Genomic DNA, 13,116 nt, shown 5'->3' on the forward strand with positions numbered 1-13,116 from the left:
GACCGGAAGCGGCGCGCACGCCCCCAACCCCAGGATTTCCCCGCCCCTGGCGCGCGCCCCTCCGCTGGTTGCCCTGGGCCCCGCCCCCTTCCTGCCCACTTCCTGCAGGGGCGGGCCCTTGGGCGTCCTTGCGCGCCCATTGGGTCTGACGGACGTACCGTCTAGTCCTGAGCGGTGCTCCCATTGGTCCCACATGATCACGTGACTGGGAGACCGAGGGGGCGGTGGCGGCGGCAGGGGGAGCGCGCAGCGAAAACAAAGATGGCGGCCGCGCCGGGGTCGGTGGCCGCGGCAGCTTCGGGGCGACGCGCGGGCCGGGCCCACTGAGGCGGCGGCGCAGGGAGCGGGGTTGCGGGGTCGCGGCGGCAGCGAGAGGGCGGCGGGAGCGCGCGGCGCCCCTAACCTCCAGCCGCGGGTGCGCGCCGGCACCCGCCCGCCGGGCCGACCGGCCGTGATGTCCGGCGCGGAGGAGGCCGGCGGCGGCGGGCCGGCTGCAGGGCCCGCCGGCGCCGTGCCGGCTGGGGCCGGGGTCGGGGCCGGGCCGGGGTCGGCCGCGGGGCCGGCGGCGGCAGCGGCGCTGGGCGAGGCGGCGGGGCCCGGGCTTCCGGACGAGGCGGGCCTGGCCGGCGCCCGGCAGCTGCAGGAGGCGGCCGGCGACCCAGACGCGCCGCCCAAGAAGCGGCTGCGGGCGGCCGAGGCGGCCGAGGCGGCGGCGGCGGCGGCGGCGGCGGGCAGCGGGAAGCTGGAGGAGCGGCTCTACTCGGTGCTGTGCTGCACCGTCTGCCTGGATCTGCCTAAGGCCTCCGTGTACCAGGTAGGGCCGCCGGCCCGACCCCGACCCAGCCCGGCTCCAGCCCCGCCGCGGCCGCCCCCCCTCCCCCCCCCCCCCCACCTCGGGCACCGCGTGCCCTCGGAAGCCAGGTCTGAGCTCCGGGGCCCAGTAGTCGGGACTCCTGGCGTCTGTTCGGAAGCTTTTCATTCTCCTCCTCTCAGGACTTTATTTCCTACTCATAATCAGTTTCTTGTTCTGACTTCCCTTGTTTCTCGATCCGAATCTTTCCGCTTCTTTATTTTTCAGCCTTCCCCGCCGCCCGACCTCAACACTCCCCAGCCCACCCTTTCAAGTTGACCCCCAAGAAAGCTGGTGACAGATGCCCCCCCACACACTCCTCAGAGTCGGCTCCCCTCATTCTTGAGCTCCCTGGACTCGGAGACCCTGGTGTTTCCTATTCACTCAAGCCCTTATTCTCTATTTTTTTAGCAGCCACACCCCCAAAAGCTGTCTTCAAGCTTCTCTTGTATATCTTCTATCTCCCAATTGAAAGAATTCTCTTTCCGTTTTATTTTGGAAGAACACTGAAAGGACGGGATCACGTCTTTTCCCTCCTCTCTCCCTTCCCCTCATTCCCGGTCTGGATGAACCAGCTGCATGAAGCCCCAGTCTGGCTCCCTTCTCTCTTCCCAGCCTGACCGCATGCTGTGCTTTCTAGACATGCTATGCCCTGAGTTAGACTCCCACCCCATCCCACCTTACCCACACCAGGCCTGGCTTCTTAGGCTACCAGCACTCCACCCTCCTTTTTCCATGTGAGGATCCTGAGTGGTGGCTGGACTCAGTCCTTAGCCAGCCACGGCCATCAGAGAGGGTCCTTGGCCCAGGTGGATCTTCCATGTGCATCACATAGCAGCAGGGGCCACACTCTGGCCCAGGTCAGTTTGCAGTGTGCTGCCTTCTTTGTTCACCTGTCTCTCTCCACCTCAGTACCTCCTCCCCACTCTGACTTTGATACCCCTTCTTCCAAGAAGCCCTGTGAGGAATGGAACGGGTTCTCTGTCATCTTTCTTTGCACTTACAGGAGCTGGTCATAGCTGATGGGGCCTTGTTTTTCTGCTATTACTCAAATTGGGGGCCATGGGTGAGAGGGCCATTTTTGTAGTAAGCAGCACGAGGCTAATCTGGGTTGCCATTTCCCCAGCCTCTAGATCTCCAAGTCTTTTCCTGCTTTGGCATGAGGTAGCTTAGGAGGACCCTGCTGTGCAGAGAGGAAAGAGAAGGCATTGGCAGGGAAGTGGGTTGAGTTCTTTGGGTGGAGGGTACTGCCTCTCAGCCTATCCTGGCGAGAGGCCCTAGCTCAGGAATACCATAGGTCTTCTGACCCAATTGGGGGAGTGCTTCCCATAGCCCCTCAGCCTTGGGGGTACCCCTTAGAGTTGGGCCCTTTCCAGCCCCTTTTTCCCTTGCCCATGATCTTTTGATCCTCTCAGGTGGAGGAATTCTTCCTTCCTTGGGTCTTAAATGAAAGCCCTAAAAAGCCAAGCCACCAATGGGTGGGGGGGAGGTTCCCAGGGGAATTTGGGGGTCTCTCCTGTGAGTGGGCTAGACCTGGACCTGGCATGATGACATAACAGACCACATGGTGCTGCCTCCTGGTCCACTCAGCGCAGACCCAAAGCTCTGCCTCTGGCCAGAACCACTGTGCTGGGGCCTGTGAGCCTGGCTGGTTCAAACCGGCCCACACTGCGCTGGGAGCTGAGCTCTGTCCTAGGCGGGCTGGAGGCAGGCAGCTAAGCAGCTGTGACAGAGACAGTGAAGGAGCTGAGACAGCCCTGACCTGTGGCCCTCCCCATTGCCTAATGGGCTGTGCGTAGCAGCCTCCCTGGAAACAGGCCTGCTAAGCAAGGAGAGCCCATGATGCTAAGCTGTAGGCTCTGGTACTGGCCCCCCTGCTCCACCTCCATTCTTCCCAAAGTGACAGCCAGGCCTTGATAGGGAGTTGTTTCCCTCTCATCTCTGGAGGCCTGGAGAAAGCTCTAGAACATGTGATCAGTAGCAGAGCTCTGGACTCTAGAAAGTTTGACTAGAGTCCTTCCAGGGGTTAACACTTGCTTTGGCTGCTGGAAGCCGTGCCGTGGGTGGGGGCATACCTTGCTTGGATACATAGCCGTGCCCAGGAGGGCCCGAGGGATGAGCCGGAGAAAGGAGGGACGGTTTCTGGGTGGCTCCCTACTGCATACCACCCTGGATGGGGACATTGAGGGTAGTGGTTGGGATGGGCCTGGAGCCCTTCCTGTGCCATTGCCTGGTCCCATCTGAGCTGGGTTTACTCCCAGGAGGATTTGGTGATGAATGGCCTAGGCCCTACACACGCTGTCTCGAAACAGGCAGGCACACAGCTTTCTGTGTGTCCCTGGTTGGGGCCCACTACTGGCCATCACCTCTTGGCCTGGGCTCAGCCCCTCCATTTTTGAGGGCCTTCTTTGGTGAGCTGTGTTGACTGGCCGTTTCTGGTGGGCTGCTCTCAGGCCTGTGATGTGTTCCGTTCTCTGTTTCTACCAGCAGCATTTCTCCTGACCCCACCAGGACACACGGCTTGTGTCTGGGGATTGTCTCAGATGGTGCCCAGCTCTGGGGTGAGGAGAATAGCCAGGGGCCATGGTGAGCCCTGTGCGCTGTGCCTGGCTGAGGCTGTGGGGGACAGCTCCATGGGCCCCTGGAGTTGGCTGAGTTCATGGTGACTTGAGAGCTTGCCCTTTGGCCACCAGACCCCACCTCCATGCCACCAGGGGAGCGGTGGTGGCGGGCAGAGCTCACTTGCACAGACTTACCCACCTGTTTCTGAGTCTGAGCCCCTGGCCCCACATAGCTGGCTCTCCCACACATCTAGCTCGTCAAGCCACACACACCTGGGCTGGGACTTGCTTTTGTGTAAGAGCAAGGCAGTCATGCAAATGGTTTTCACCACGGCCTACTTTAAGTTAGGTCAGGTCAGGGACGGAGTGGGTACAGCAGGTGCTAGCTTTGATGTTCTTTGTGCGGGTGTTGGGTGTGGCCTTGATGACCGGCCCTGCAGGGTATGGGGCCACTTTCCAGAGTCCCAGGCAGCCACTGGGGCAGGCAGGTGGGGGCAGGAGGGCTGGAGTTGGAGCAGGGATACTCATGCAGGGTGGGCAACAGGGCATCTGCCGTACATGCAGAACTGTCGCACCAGGGCAGTGTGACCTGCCCCCCACTCCCTCCCGCCCTGTGTGTCTGAGTGCCTTTTCTGGAGGAAATAGCCTTGGTGGTGCCTGGAACATTGAAACTGCAGCCCGATCTTCCCGGGCTCTCCCCCAGCCTTTCACACAAGGCCCAATGTGTTGTCCATGTGATATACCTGGTAGGACCCCGCTGACGTCAGCTGAGGCCCTGAGCTGTGGACCGGCGTCTGGAGGGAGGGCGACCTAGCTCCGCCACCCCTCACCACACTCAGCCAGAAGAGTTCCTGTGACCCCCGCCCCCCCGTCGGGAAGGAGTAGTCAGGGGGGTGTCACAGGATGCTGCCCCTGAGTGGCTTTGTGGCCTGCCAGCAGCACACCCCCTCCTCCCAGGGTGCCCTCTCCCTACTCCTCCTTTTTTTCTAGGCCCCACAGAGGCAGTGGCCCCATGCTGTGGCCATCCTCTCTCCCTGCGACAGGACGTTTGTCCTCACTTGACTGGGGCTCTTGCCAGTTTCTGCCCTGTGGGAGGGCTGGGTATGTCTTGCTGTGCTTCTCACCCCTGAGGTCTCCTGTCTCCACCAGGACTCGGCTGAGGCCCAGGAAACTGGTTACGTGATTGGCAGTCATGTTGGTAAAAGGCCTAGGAAGCAGGGGTGGGCCCATCTTTGCCCAGGCCCCAGCCAGTGTGGTCGCAGGCCTTGGGGAGCCCCCAGTGGTTGTCAGCATGCCTGGTGCTGCAGGCTCTGTTCAAAGTGATGTTTAGGGAATCCCCCATGAGGCTGCCCACCCAGCTGGCCTGGGATCCTCTTCCCTAGCTCCTGGCTCTTGCTTTGAGGTAAGAAAGGTGGCAGAATAGAGCTCCAAAACAAGAGCATAGAGAGGAGAAAGTTTCTGAACTCTGGCTACATGAGAAGCTGTATTTTTTTGTGGTGGTTACTTGTCATTTGAGTTGCCTTTCAATCCGGAGTATCTACATTCTGAACAAGAACCTGGCTATGGGAATGACTGGTTCCCCCCCGAGTCCTGACTCTTGAGGTGTGATATCAGGAGCTGTTGGTCCAGGACTTCAAACCCAAAACCCGGTGGCGTGTTAGAGTCCTGGCTGTAAAGCTGCATTTCTTGGACACGGCAAGATCTCTTAGTTCCCTCGAATAAAGAGATTGAGGAGACCTCAGGCCAAACATCAGGGACGTGGGGTGCCCTGCAGCTCTCATGAGCATGGTGAGAGGGACCTCCAGCTGGGCTGAGCAGCAGTTTTGGGGTTAGTGCCCTAGCTGTCCTTTGGAGGGTGGGCTGCTCACATGGGCCTAGGTGCCAAGCCTTCCTGGAGCCCCCAGCGTTTGAGGGGACCATGTACTTCAGGCTTAAAAGAGGGCCTAAAAGGCCTATTGACCAAGGCTTGGTTTCCAGGAGTTGGGGGGGGGTGGTATTTTCTAAGGTGCTTTTACAGCCCAAGGCCTGGAGTCAGGGCTCCTCCCCATGAGTTTGGACGGTACATTCAGCTTCCCCTTAGCCCAGGCGGGACGCTGGCCTGGGTGCACGTGGGCTGCCTGTGGCCAGGTAGAGGGAGAGGTTGCTGGGTGGTGTCCTGAGAGGGCAGGTACAAATGTCCGCTCCTGGGCCATTTGCGGAGGGGCTTGGGGGATATTGCTGTGGCTTGGGTGGGGCTGGGGCCTCCCGGGGTGAGGGAGGAGCTTTTGCTGAAATCACATGCTTGTGCCAGGAGTCCTTTCCGAGGCTCTGCAGGTGGGGGCCATGTGAGGGGCTGGCCAGGCTCTGCTGTGTGGTAGCCATGGTGGGTGTTTCTTCTGTTCCTGTCATGTGCTGGGGGCTGAGCCATGCTGTCATACGTGTCCCACCCCATCTCTTCAGCACATGATGAGGCCAGTCCTGTCTTTTGTCACTTTCTGTGCCTGAGGAAAGTGAGGCCCAGAGAAGAAAGCAAGAAGCCCAGGGTCATGCTGCTGGTGACCTGTAGGCTAGAGATTGAGCCAGCATCTGTCCTGGGAAGCCCTACAATGTTCTGAATTGGGGTGCCCCTCTTCCTGCTCCTCCTTCCTGCTCCTCCTACCAGCAGAATCTTCCTGGCAGCCTGGGTGAGCGCTGCAGGAGCTGCTGCTTGGGGTACCCAGGTTCTTGGGGGCTTGGCTCTAGCATGTGGAGTGGGGCATTCTGGCTTGCCCTAGCTGTCCATTGGAGGCTTGGCCTGCAGCTGGCATTGTGTAGAGCCCTCTGGGAGCCAGGTTCCGGCCGGGCAAGTCAGGGTAGGTACAGTCCAGCCCGGCCGCTGAGGAGGCTAAGTCTGCGTTACCAGTTGGCCAGGCCTGCATGTGGAGTCGGAGTCTTGCTCAGGAGGTCGAGGAGGACCTGGATAGCGGGGAGGGCTCTGGAGCATGGTGATCCACCCTGCTGTGGACAGACCACCTGGGCTGGATGTCATCTGGGCCCAGACCAGCACCTGGTTTTTACCCAAGAACACCCCTCGGGTAACTGGTGAGGTGCTGGCCGCATGTGGATGTCCGCTTGTCCCTTGGCTGGGCCTGTAGCACTCTGCAGCATCTTGCTGGCTCACTGTCTTCCGTCTCACAACTGAGCTGTTGGGGCCTAAGGGGCAGTGACCCTGCCTTTCCCCAGAGGACGGCAAGGGTCAGTACGGCTTCTCCATGGCGTCCTATCACCGAAGCCTGTGTTGCATCTAAAAGCTCCAGGAGGAAGGGGGTGAGAGCTAGCTTGGATGTTCCTGCAGCCCACAGGCTCTAGAAGAGACCTGCTGGGAAGGGTATGCAGGTCACCCCCTGCACCAGAGTAGTGGACTTTCAGGGCAGTGCTGGGAGGTAGGTGTCATGTACTTGGCAACCTTGGTGTTCCTCAGGGGGCTCTAGGACTCCATCCAAGTCTCTCACCCTTAACCCCACACCCTGGCTGGGCCACCTTGAGATAGAAGAGAAGCCAGGTGAGTTCTGTTGCTGTTCTGCTCAGGCGAGTGGTGGCTGCAGAGCTGGGCCCTGCCCAGGTAGCCTCTCACCAGAAGGCATCGAGAACCAGAGTCTGTGGTGTGGGGCCCCCAGGCCCTGGGTCCCAGGGTTGGCATCCTGCAGGCCCTGAAAGTAAAGGGCCTTGGTGTCCAGCCAGGCATCCTCGTTGGAGGTGCCAGGCAGTGGTTGTGGGGGCACCCTGAAGTTGTGGGGTCCAGGGGGCACCCTGAAGTTTCCTCCTCCCGTGACTCAGTCGTTAGTGAGCCTGAGCACCGTCCTTCTATGCCTCTGCAAGCTGCAGCAGTCTTCTCTTGGGGGCTGTGGTTTGGCGAAGCCAGGTCTCTGCCGGGCTCAGGCCCCTGGCGGGGGCTGTGATTAAACACATGCCCTGGGCCCTTGGTCTCTGCCTCCCACCGAGTGGAGGGGGCCTGTGGTGTCTGTGTCCCCTGCCCTCCCCTTCACCCACCGCATCTCTGGCTTCTCCATTGACCCCTGGGGGTGGACAGGGTAGCCTGCTGTTCTTGTGAGCAGGCCTCAGCTCATCCCAGCTGCTTCTGGGAGTCCCCACCCCTGCCAGCCCATGTGTCCAAAGCTGGCACTGGCCCACCCCTGCCAGGCCCTTTTCCTCCAAACCTGAGCCCAGCCAGCTCCCCTTCCTCCTCTTGCACATTTTAATTTTTGGCCTGACTTAGAAATGGAGATTTTTAGCACAGATAGTCTGTGGTGTTTGTGTGGACATGGATTCTGTAAATGAGGCCTTTGTCCCCAGCCCTCCCACCTGCACTGGTCCTTAGCACGTAAGTCCCATCACTCACTAGCCCCCAGGCCCGGCACACAGGTGCCAAGAGCTCCCTTGGCCTCCCATAGCTCCTCAGCTCAGGGTGCACAGACCCCTGAAATGATGGGATGGCAGCTGGTGTTGACCGAGGATCCCATGTGTGTGGGTGTGGCCAGGCCTCTACTGCACTGCAGCCGCCCTCAGAAGTGCCCTGGACCTCGGGGGAAGCTTGTGGCCCAGTGGCTTTCTGGAGGTTTGCCCCGGCTGGGGAGCCCAGGCCGGCTGCTGGCGAGGCCTGTGACAGTGTCATCTGCCCGCTCACCCTCAGCTGGCTGCAGGAGAGTCTCCAAGTGGAAATCCAGCTACCCTCAGCAGAACCCCCACATGCGCCCCACAGCGTTCCCTGACCTCTGCCCCTGCAGGTTCTTACCAGCCAGGGCCAGGCCTGGGGATCTGTGTCTGCCCGAGGGGACGCTCAGCTCAAGTCTTTGCTCTTGTATCTCGGTGGGTCTCTCCTACCCCTGGAGGGCCGGGCCCACAGCCTGTGTACTTCCCTGAACGGCACCACGAGGGCACTCAGGATGTGCCTGTGGAACCAGAGGCCCGCTGTCTGCGTGCGCATGGACTCCCAGCATGGGCACGTTGCCCACAGGCAGTGTCTGGGCCTCAGATCTGCAGGCTCCCAAAGGAAGGGGGCCTGCCTCCTACTGACCCAGGTCAGCAGTGTGTCCTGCCGGTAGCCCCCGTTCTCTCGTCCAGGCGTACACCATGCCCACACACCCTTGTCCCAGGCCAGCTGGGTCTCCCTACCCACCCCAGCTCGATGCCAGTAGCCTGCAGGAAGGTCCCCATGCGACGCCAGGCTCACTGGGTGGTGGCAGCTGCCTTCTCACCTGGGCTGGAGTGGAGGGGCCAGGCCCCCAGCACGGGGGAGCAGTGTCTGCTCCTACTCAGCAGCTTCTGGTTAAGTGCTGCTGCCGTACTCAGACAAGAGTCTGTGTTCCTGTAGGTGTCCCGAAGTCAGGGCCTCTGGGGGACCCCTGACACAGTCCCTGGCCCCTGGGATGGGAAAAGGCTCCAAGCCCCAGCGTGGCCGAACCAGTCACCGCTTGTGGGCCTCCCTCAGTGGAGGTCTGTCACCTCTGCAAGCCACCAAGGGCTCCCTTGGAGTCACCTGCCTCTCCACAGGAGCCCCATTGGCCACGTCTTTGCCATGTTCCACGGGAAAGGCCCGTTCCTCCTGAGCAGTGGCTCTGTTTGCCTCTCCTGGCCAGCAGGCCCTTCTGCAGCTGGAGCCAGCGGGGCAGGCTGGTGGTGCGCGTGTGCACGTCCTGCAGGTCTGTGAGCTCATCTCCCTTTCCTTCTTCGCAGTGTACTAACGGTCACTTGATGTGCGCTGGCTGTTTTATCCACCTACTAGCAGATGCCCGGCTGAAGGAGGAGCAGGCCACATGCCCTAACTGTCGTTGTGAGATCAGTAAGAGCCTCTGCTGCCGCAACCTGGCTGTGGAGAAAGCCGTGAGCGAGCTGCCCTCCGAGTGTGGCTTCTGCCTGCGCCAGTTTCCCCGCTCCCTCCTGGAGAGGCACCAGAAAGAGGAGTGCCAGGACAGGTAACCTCCTGGGCCGGCCTGCCCGCCGGAGGTTCAGCCACATGTGTGGGGCCCAGGATGGGGTGGAGGCCACCCTGGTGCAGGCGAGGCCCCAGAATGTGGGATATTCTGGTTGGTCTTTGTTGCCCTGGCCCTGGGTTCTGCACACATAGCCCAGTGACAACCTGGAGGGAATGGGCCAGGGTGAAGCTGCTCGGGGCCCAGGCCCTGGAGGGGAGCAGGGGTGGGCCCCACAGAGGGCAGGGGGCTGTGATCTGGACCCATTGGCTGTTTGGACATCACCCTGGCTCTCCCAGGTTCTCTGGCTGCATGGGGACCTCTTAGAGGCTCTCTGTCCTTGGCCAGCTCTGGGAGCTCAGCGTGAAGCTGCATGGACACCCTAATAACCCAGTCCCTGCTGGCTGGCCCTGCTGTCTGCCAGTGGTCAGGCCAGCGAACCTCACACAGAGCGAAGCTGCATAGGGTCCAAGACCATGGTCAGTGGCCACTGTTGCCAAGCAAGAGAGTCCTCCCAGCAAAGGGTGTAGGTGGCATGTATATTCACAGCTCTCATGTGCTCCTTTTTTCTCAGTCTCTCCCACACACTCCGACCCCTTCCTGGGGGCTGGCACAAGTGGATATGTCCTTCAAGGTGTAATTTGTATGAGCAGGGCTGGGCAGAGCCACCTCCCACAGGGCGCAGGCTGTGACCACGGTGCTCGCCTCCTCCCCAGGGTGACCCAGTGCAAATATAAGCGCATCGGCTGCCCGTGGCATGGCCCCTTCCACGAGCTGACGGTGCATGAGGCTGCGTGTGCCCACCCAACCAAGACGGGCAACGAGCTGATGGAGATCCTAGACGAGATGGACCAGAGCCACCGCAAGGAGATGCAGCTCTACAACAGCATCTTTAGCCTGCTCAGCTTTGAGAAGATCGGTTACACAGGTGAGGCGCCCCGCCACCCACTGCATGCCACACAGGCTGGGGGCGGGGGGGTGGGCGGCGGCTGGGAGCCTGGGGAGCAGTGCGCTCTGAGCAGTGGGCACAGGCCATGCTGGAAGGCCAGGCTGTGGACAAGCTTTTGGTGAATGGGAGGACACCTTGGGGGAGAAGACGTGCCAGAGGCCAAGCAGGGGAGGGGCCGGGGCAGGACCCCGGGGGCACCTGCATGGCTCTCAGAGGCCCTCTCACCTGTCCTCCCCTCCCTGGGCCTGCCACCCTAACAAGGTGGCATCCTACTGCGTGGGGCTGCACAGCCCTTGGGACAGTCAGTGTCTAAGCGGAAGGTGGGTGTGTCTTGGAGGGCCCAGCGGCTAGGGGCCTGCCCTGCGGAGCCAAAGGCAAGAAGAGCACTCAGCACATCCGGTCCTGCCTGCAGGCAGTTACTGCAGTGGCCACGGGTCTCCTGAGGCCATCAAGAAGATGCTCAGGGGCAGGGCTCCTGAATGAGCTGAGGGTGCTCAGCTCAAAATGCAGAGCTGGGAGTGGACGCCCAGGGACGGGCAGGCTGGACCACGCTCAGGCCCGCTGGATCTCATGGGCTCGCCTGGCCACTGCCACTGCTTTTGGACATGCTGGGGAGCAGGAACCAGGCCAGGGCCTGGTCCAGATACAGAGAACAGCAAGAAGCACCTGCTGACACTGGGGCCACTCAGGGAGACTACGGCCCTCTACTGCTCAGCCCACACCAGGCAGCCGGCTCAGAGCATCAAGGGCGGTCACAGGCAACCAGTCACGCCATGCTGCCTGGACTAGGCCTGGCTAGGTGTGGGCCTGCACAGGCCTGAGAGCGAAGGGCCCCACAGCCTCAGCAGCAGAAGGTCGTGGCCCCTGGTTAGTTGCAGCCTCAGCTGCCCTGCTGGGCGCCATGGCACAAACAGTCCAGGCCAGGCCTCGTGGGTCTGGGCGGGCCGAGGCATCATGATGGTGGCGGTGGCCGGGCAGGGACCCCCGTCCACGCAGGAAGGACTGGCCACCTCCGTGGAGGGACTCGGGGGCCGTGGGCCCCGGGCTGTGCTGAGAGAACTGTGTGACAGGAGCCCAGCACTGGGCCACACGCCAGCGCTCTGCCTTGCGCCCCACGCAGGCTACGTGCCGCCCGCCCGCCCGCCGGCTTTTCTGGCAGCTCTGTATCAGAACCAATAAAGTGCACTTGTTCTCAGAACGCATCCTGTCTGTGTGTCTGCTTACCCACGCCCCTTGGGTGGGCCTCCCTCTGCCTGGGCTGGGCCCTGGGGGCGGGGCAAAGAGGGAGGCCAGCGAGGGTCGAGGGTCGGGCGCTCACTTCCTTCAGCCTCCGGACTCCCTGCAGCTAATGCGTGTTACTTCTGTTTGTAGTTCTTTCCCCCAAGCTTGAGTACGCCTCCATTTGCCATAATTGCGTTTGATTAGCCTTGTGACCAGTAGAGCACGCTGTGTCCTCCTGGTAAGTTGCCTTCCTCCCCGGCTGAGCCTTTGTCCTCGCTCGGCCTCTGGAAGGCGCCGCCCCCGGCCCCGCCCACACTGACTGCCGGCTCTTCCCGGCCTGTCTGTCTCCACAGAGGTCCAGTTTCGGCCGTACCGCACGGACGACTTCATCACACGCCTGTACTACGAGACGCCGAGGTTCACGGTGCTGAACCAGACGTGGGTCCTGAAGGCGCGCGTGAACGACTCGGAGCGTAACCCCAACCTGTCATGCAAGCGCACGCTCTCCTTCCAGCTTCTCCTCAAGAGCAAGGTCACGGCGCCCCTGGAGTGCTCCTTCCTGCTGCTCAAGGGTCCCTATGATGATGTGAAGATCAGCCCGGTCATCTACCACTTTGTCTTCACCAACGAGAGCAACGAGACGGACTACGTGCCACTGCCCATCGTCGACTCCGTGGAGTGCAACAAGCTGCTGGCCGCCAAGAACATCAACCTGCGGCTCTTCCTGTTCCAGATACAGAAGTAGGCGGCTCTGCTGTGCTGCCCACGCCTGCCCAGCGGCGGCTTCGCCGTGATGTGTGACCATCTGAGCAACGGAGGAGGAGGAGTGAATGCGAACGTTGGGAAAGTCTGCATGCGTGTGCGAAGGCGTGAGTGCTCACGCCTCGCCCTCTGCCCCGCCTCCCCTGTCCCAGACACCGGAGGCTGGGCCACCTGCAGAGGAAACGGTGGCTCAGGGACACCATGGGGCTAAGCCCAGTGGCCACGCCCTGGCCCCCAGTGGCGCAGTGGGGCGCACCGTCTGCTCTGGGCCGTGCTCGGCCCCTGGGCCGGGCTCGGGGAGCACGCTGACTTCAGACGGCATATTTGATTGCAATTAAAAAGGCACCCTTGTTTCCTACTTTCTGTTTTGTTTGAGGGAAAGGCGTAGCTGCGATTGGACATTGGGGGAGCTTTGATTTGGCCTGGGGGTCAGAGCCCAAAGGTCCTTGTCACTACACCTCCATGTACACCCACCACCAGAGCCGGGGTCTTGCAGCGGCCCCAGCGCACCCCCCACCCCACCAGCTGCCCCAGAGGGGCAGGACTTGGCCACCCAGGCTCAGCAGATGCTTCGGAATGCAGGGTGAAATTCTGTCTCTTCCCAGGAAAAAAATTAAACTCTTTACAGGCTCTTCTATAAGTTATGAAATTTAGCAAGAGAAAATCTATTTTGTGTATTCAGCCTTGAGGGCACAGCATCCCCAGCCTGTGAGGGAAGCTGTGGGTGGGGGCTGCTGGTGATAAGCTAGCCTGGCTGGGGGAGGGTTTGAGTGGGCTGGCCATCCCCCATGCTGCTGGCCCTGTGTCTGGGGGGGCCCCCCACAGAGGTCAGTCCTTGGGCAACCT

General features: G+C 61.4%; 1 protein-coding gene across 1 annotated transcript; it reads left to right on the forward strand.

Moving 5' to 3' along the window:
• Positions 1-304: 304 nt before the first annotated feature.
• Positions 305-12,628, forward strand: ZFTRAF1 (zinc finger TRAF-type containing 1). Its single transcript, XM_045895664.2, has 4 exons — positions 305-814; positions 9,103-9,341; positions 10,055-10,266; positions 11,862-12,628. Exons 1-4 carry the CDS (start codon positions 455-457, stop codon positions 12,251-12,253), a joined length of 1,203 nt encoding a protein of 400 aa, XP_045751620.1. The 5' UTR covers positions 305-454; the 3' UTR covers positions 12,254-12,628.
• Positions 12,629-13,116: the final 488 nt, after the last annotated feature.

The sequence above is a fragment of the Mirounga angustirostris genome, unplaced genomic scaffold (genome assembly GCF_029215605.1).
Source record: "Mirounga angustirostris isolate CCGP_5_RB_7025 unplaced genomic scaffold, mMirAng1.0.hap1 SCAF_4, whole genome shotgun sequence".
NCBI lineage: Eukaryota > Metazoa > Chordata > Mammalia > Carnivora > Phocidae > Mirounga > Mirounga angustirostris.

Coding starts and splice junctions, on each gene's coding strand:
- ZFTRAF1 (XM_045895664.2), top strand. CDS start 455: ATGTCCGGCGCGGAGGAGGCCGGCGGCGGCGGGCCGGCTGCAGGGCCC. Junction 815..9,102: donor CTAAGGCCTCCGTGTACCAG/GTAGGGCCGCCG, acceptor CCTTCTTCGCAG/TGTACTAACGGTCACTTGAT. Junction 9,342..10,054: donor AAAGAGGAGTGCCAGGACAG/GTAACCTCCTGG, acceptor CCTCCTCCCCAG/GGTGACCCAGTGCAAATATA.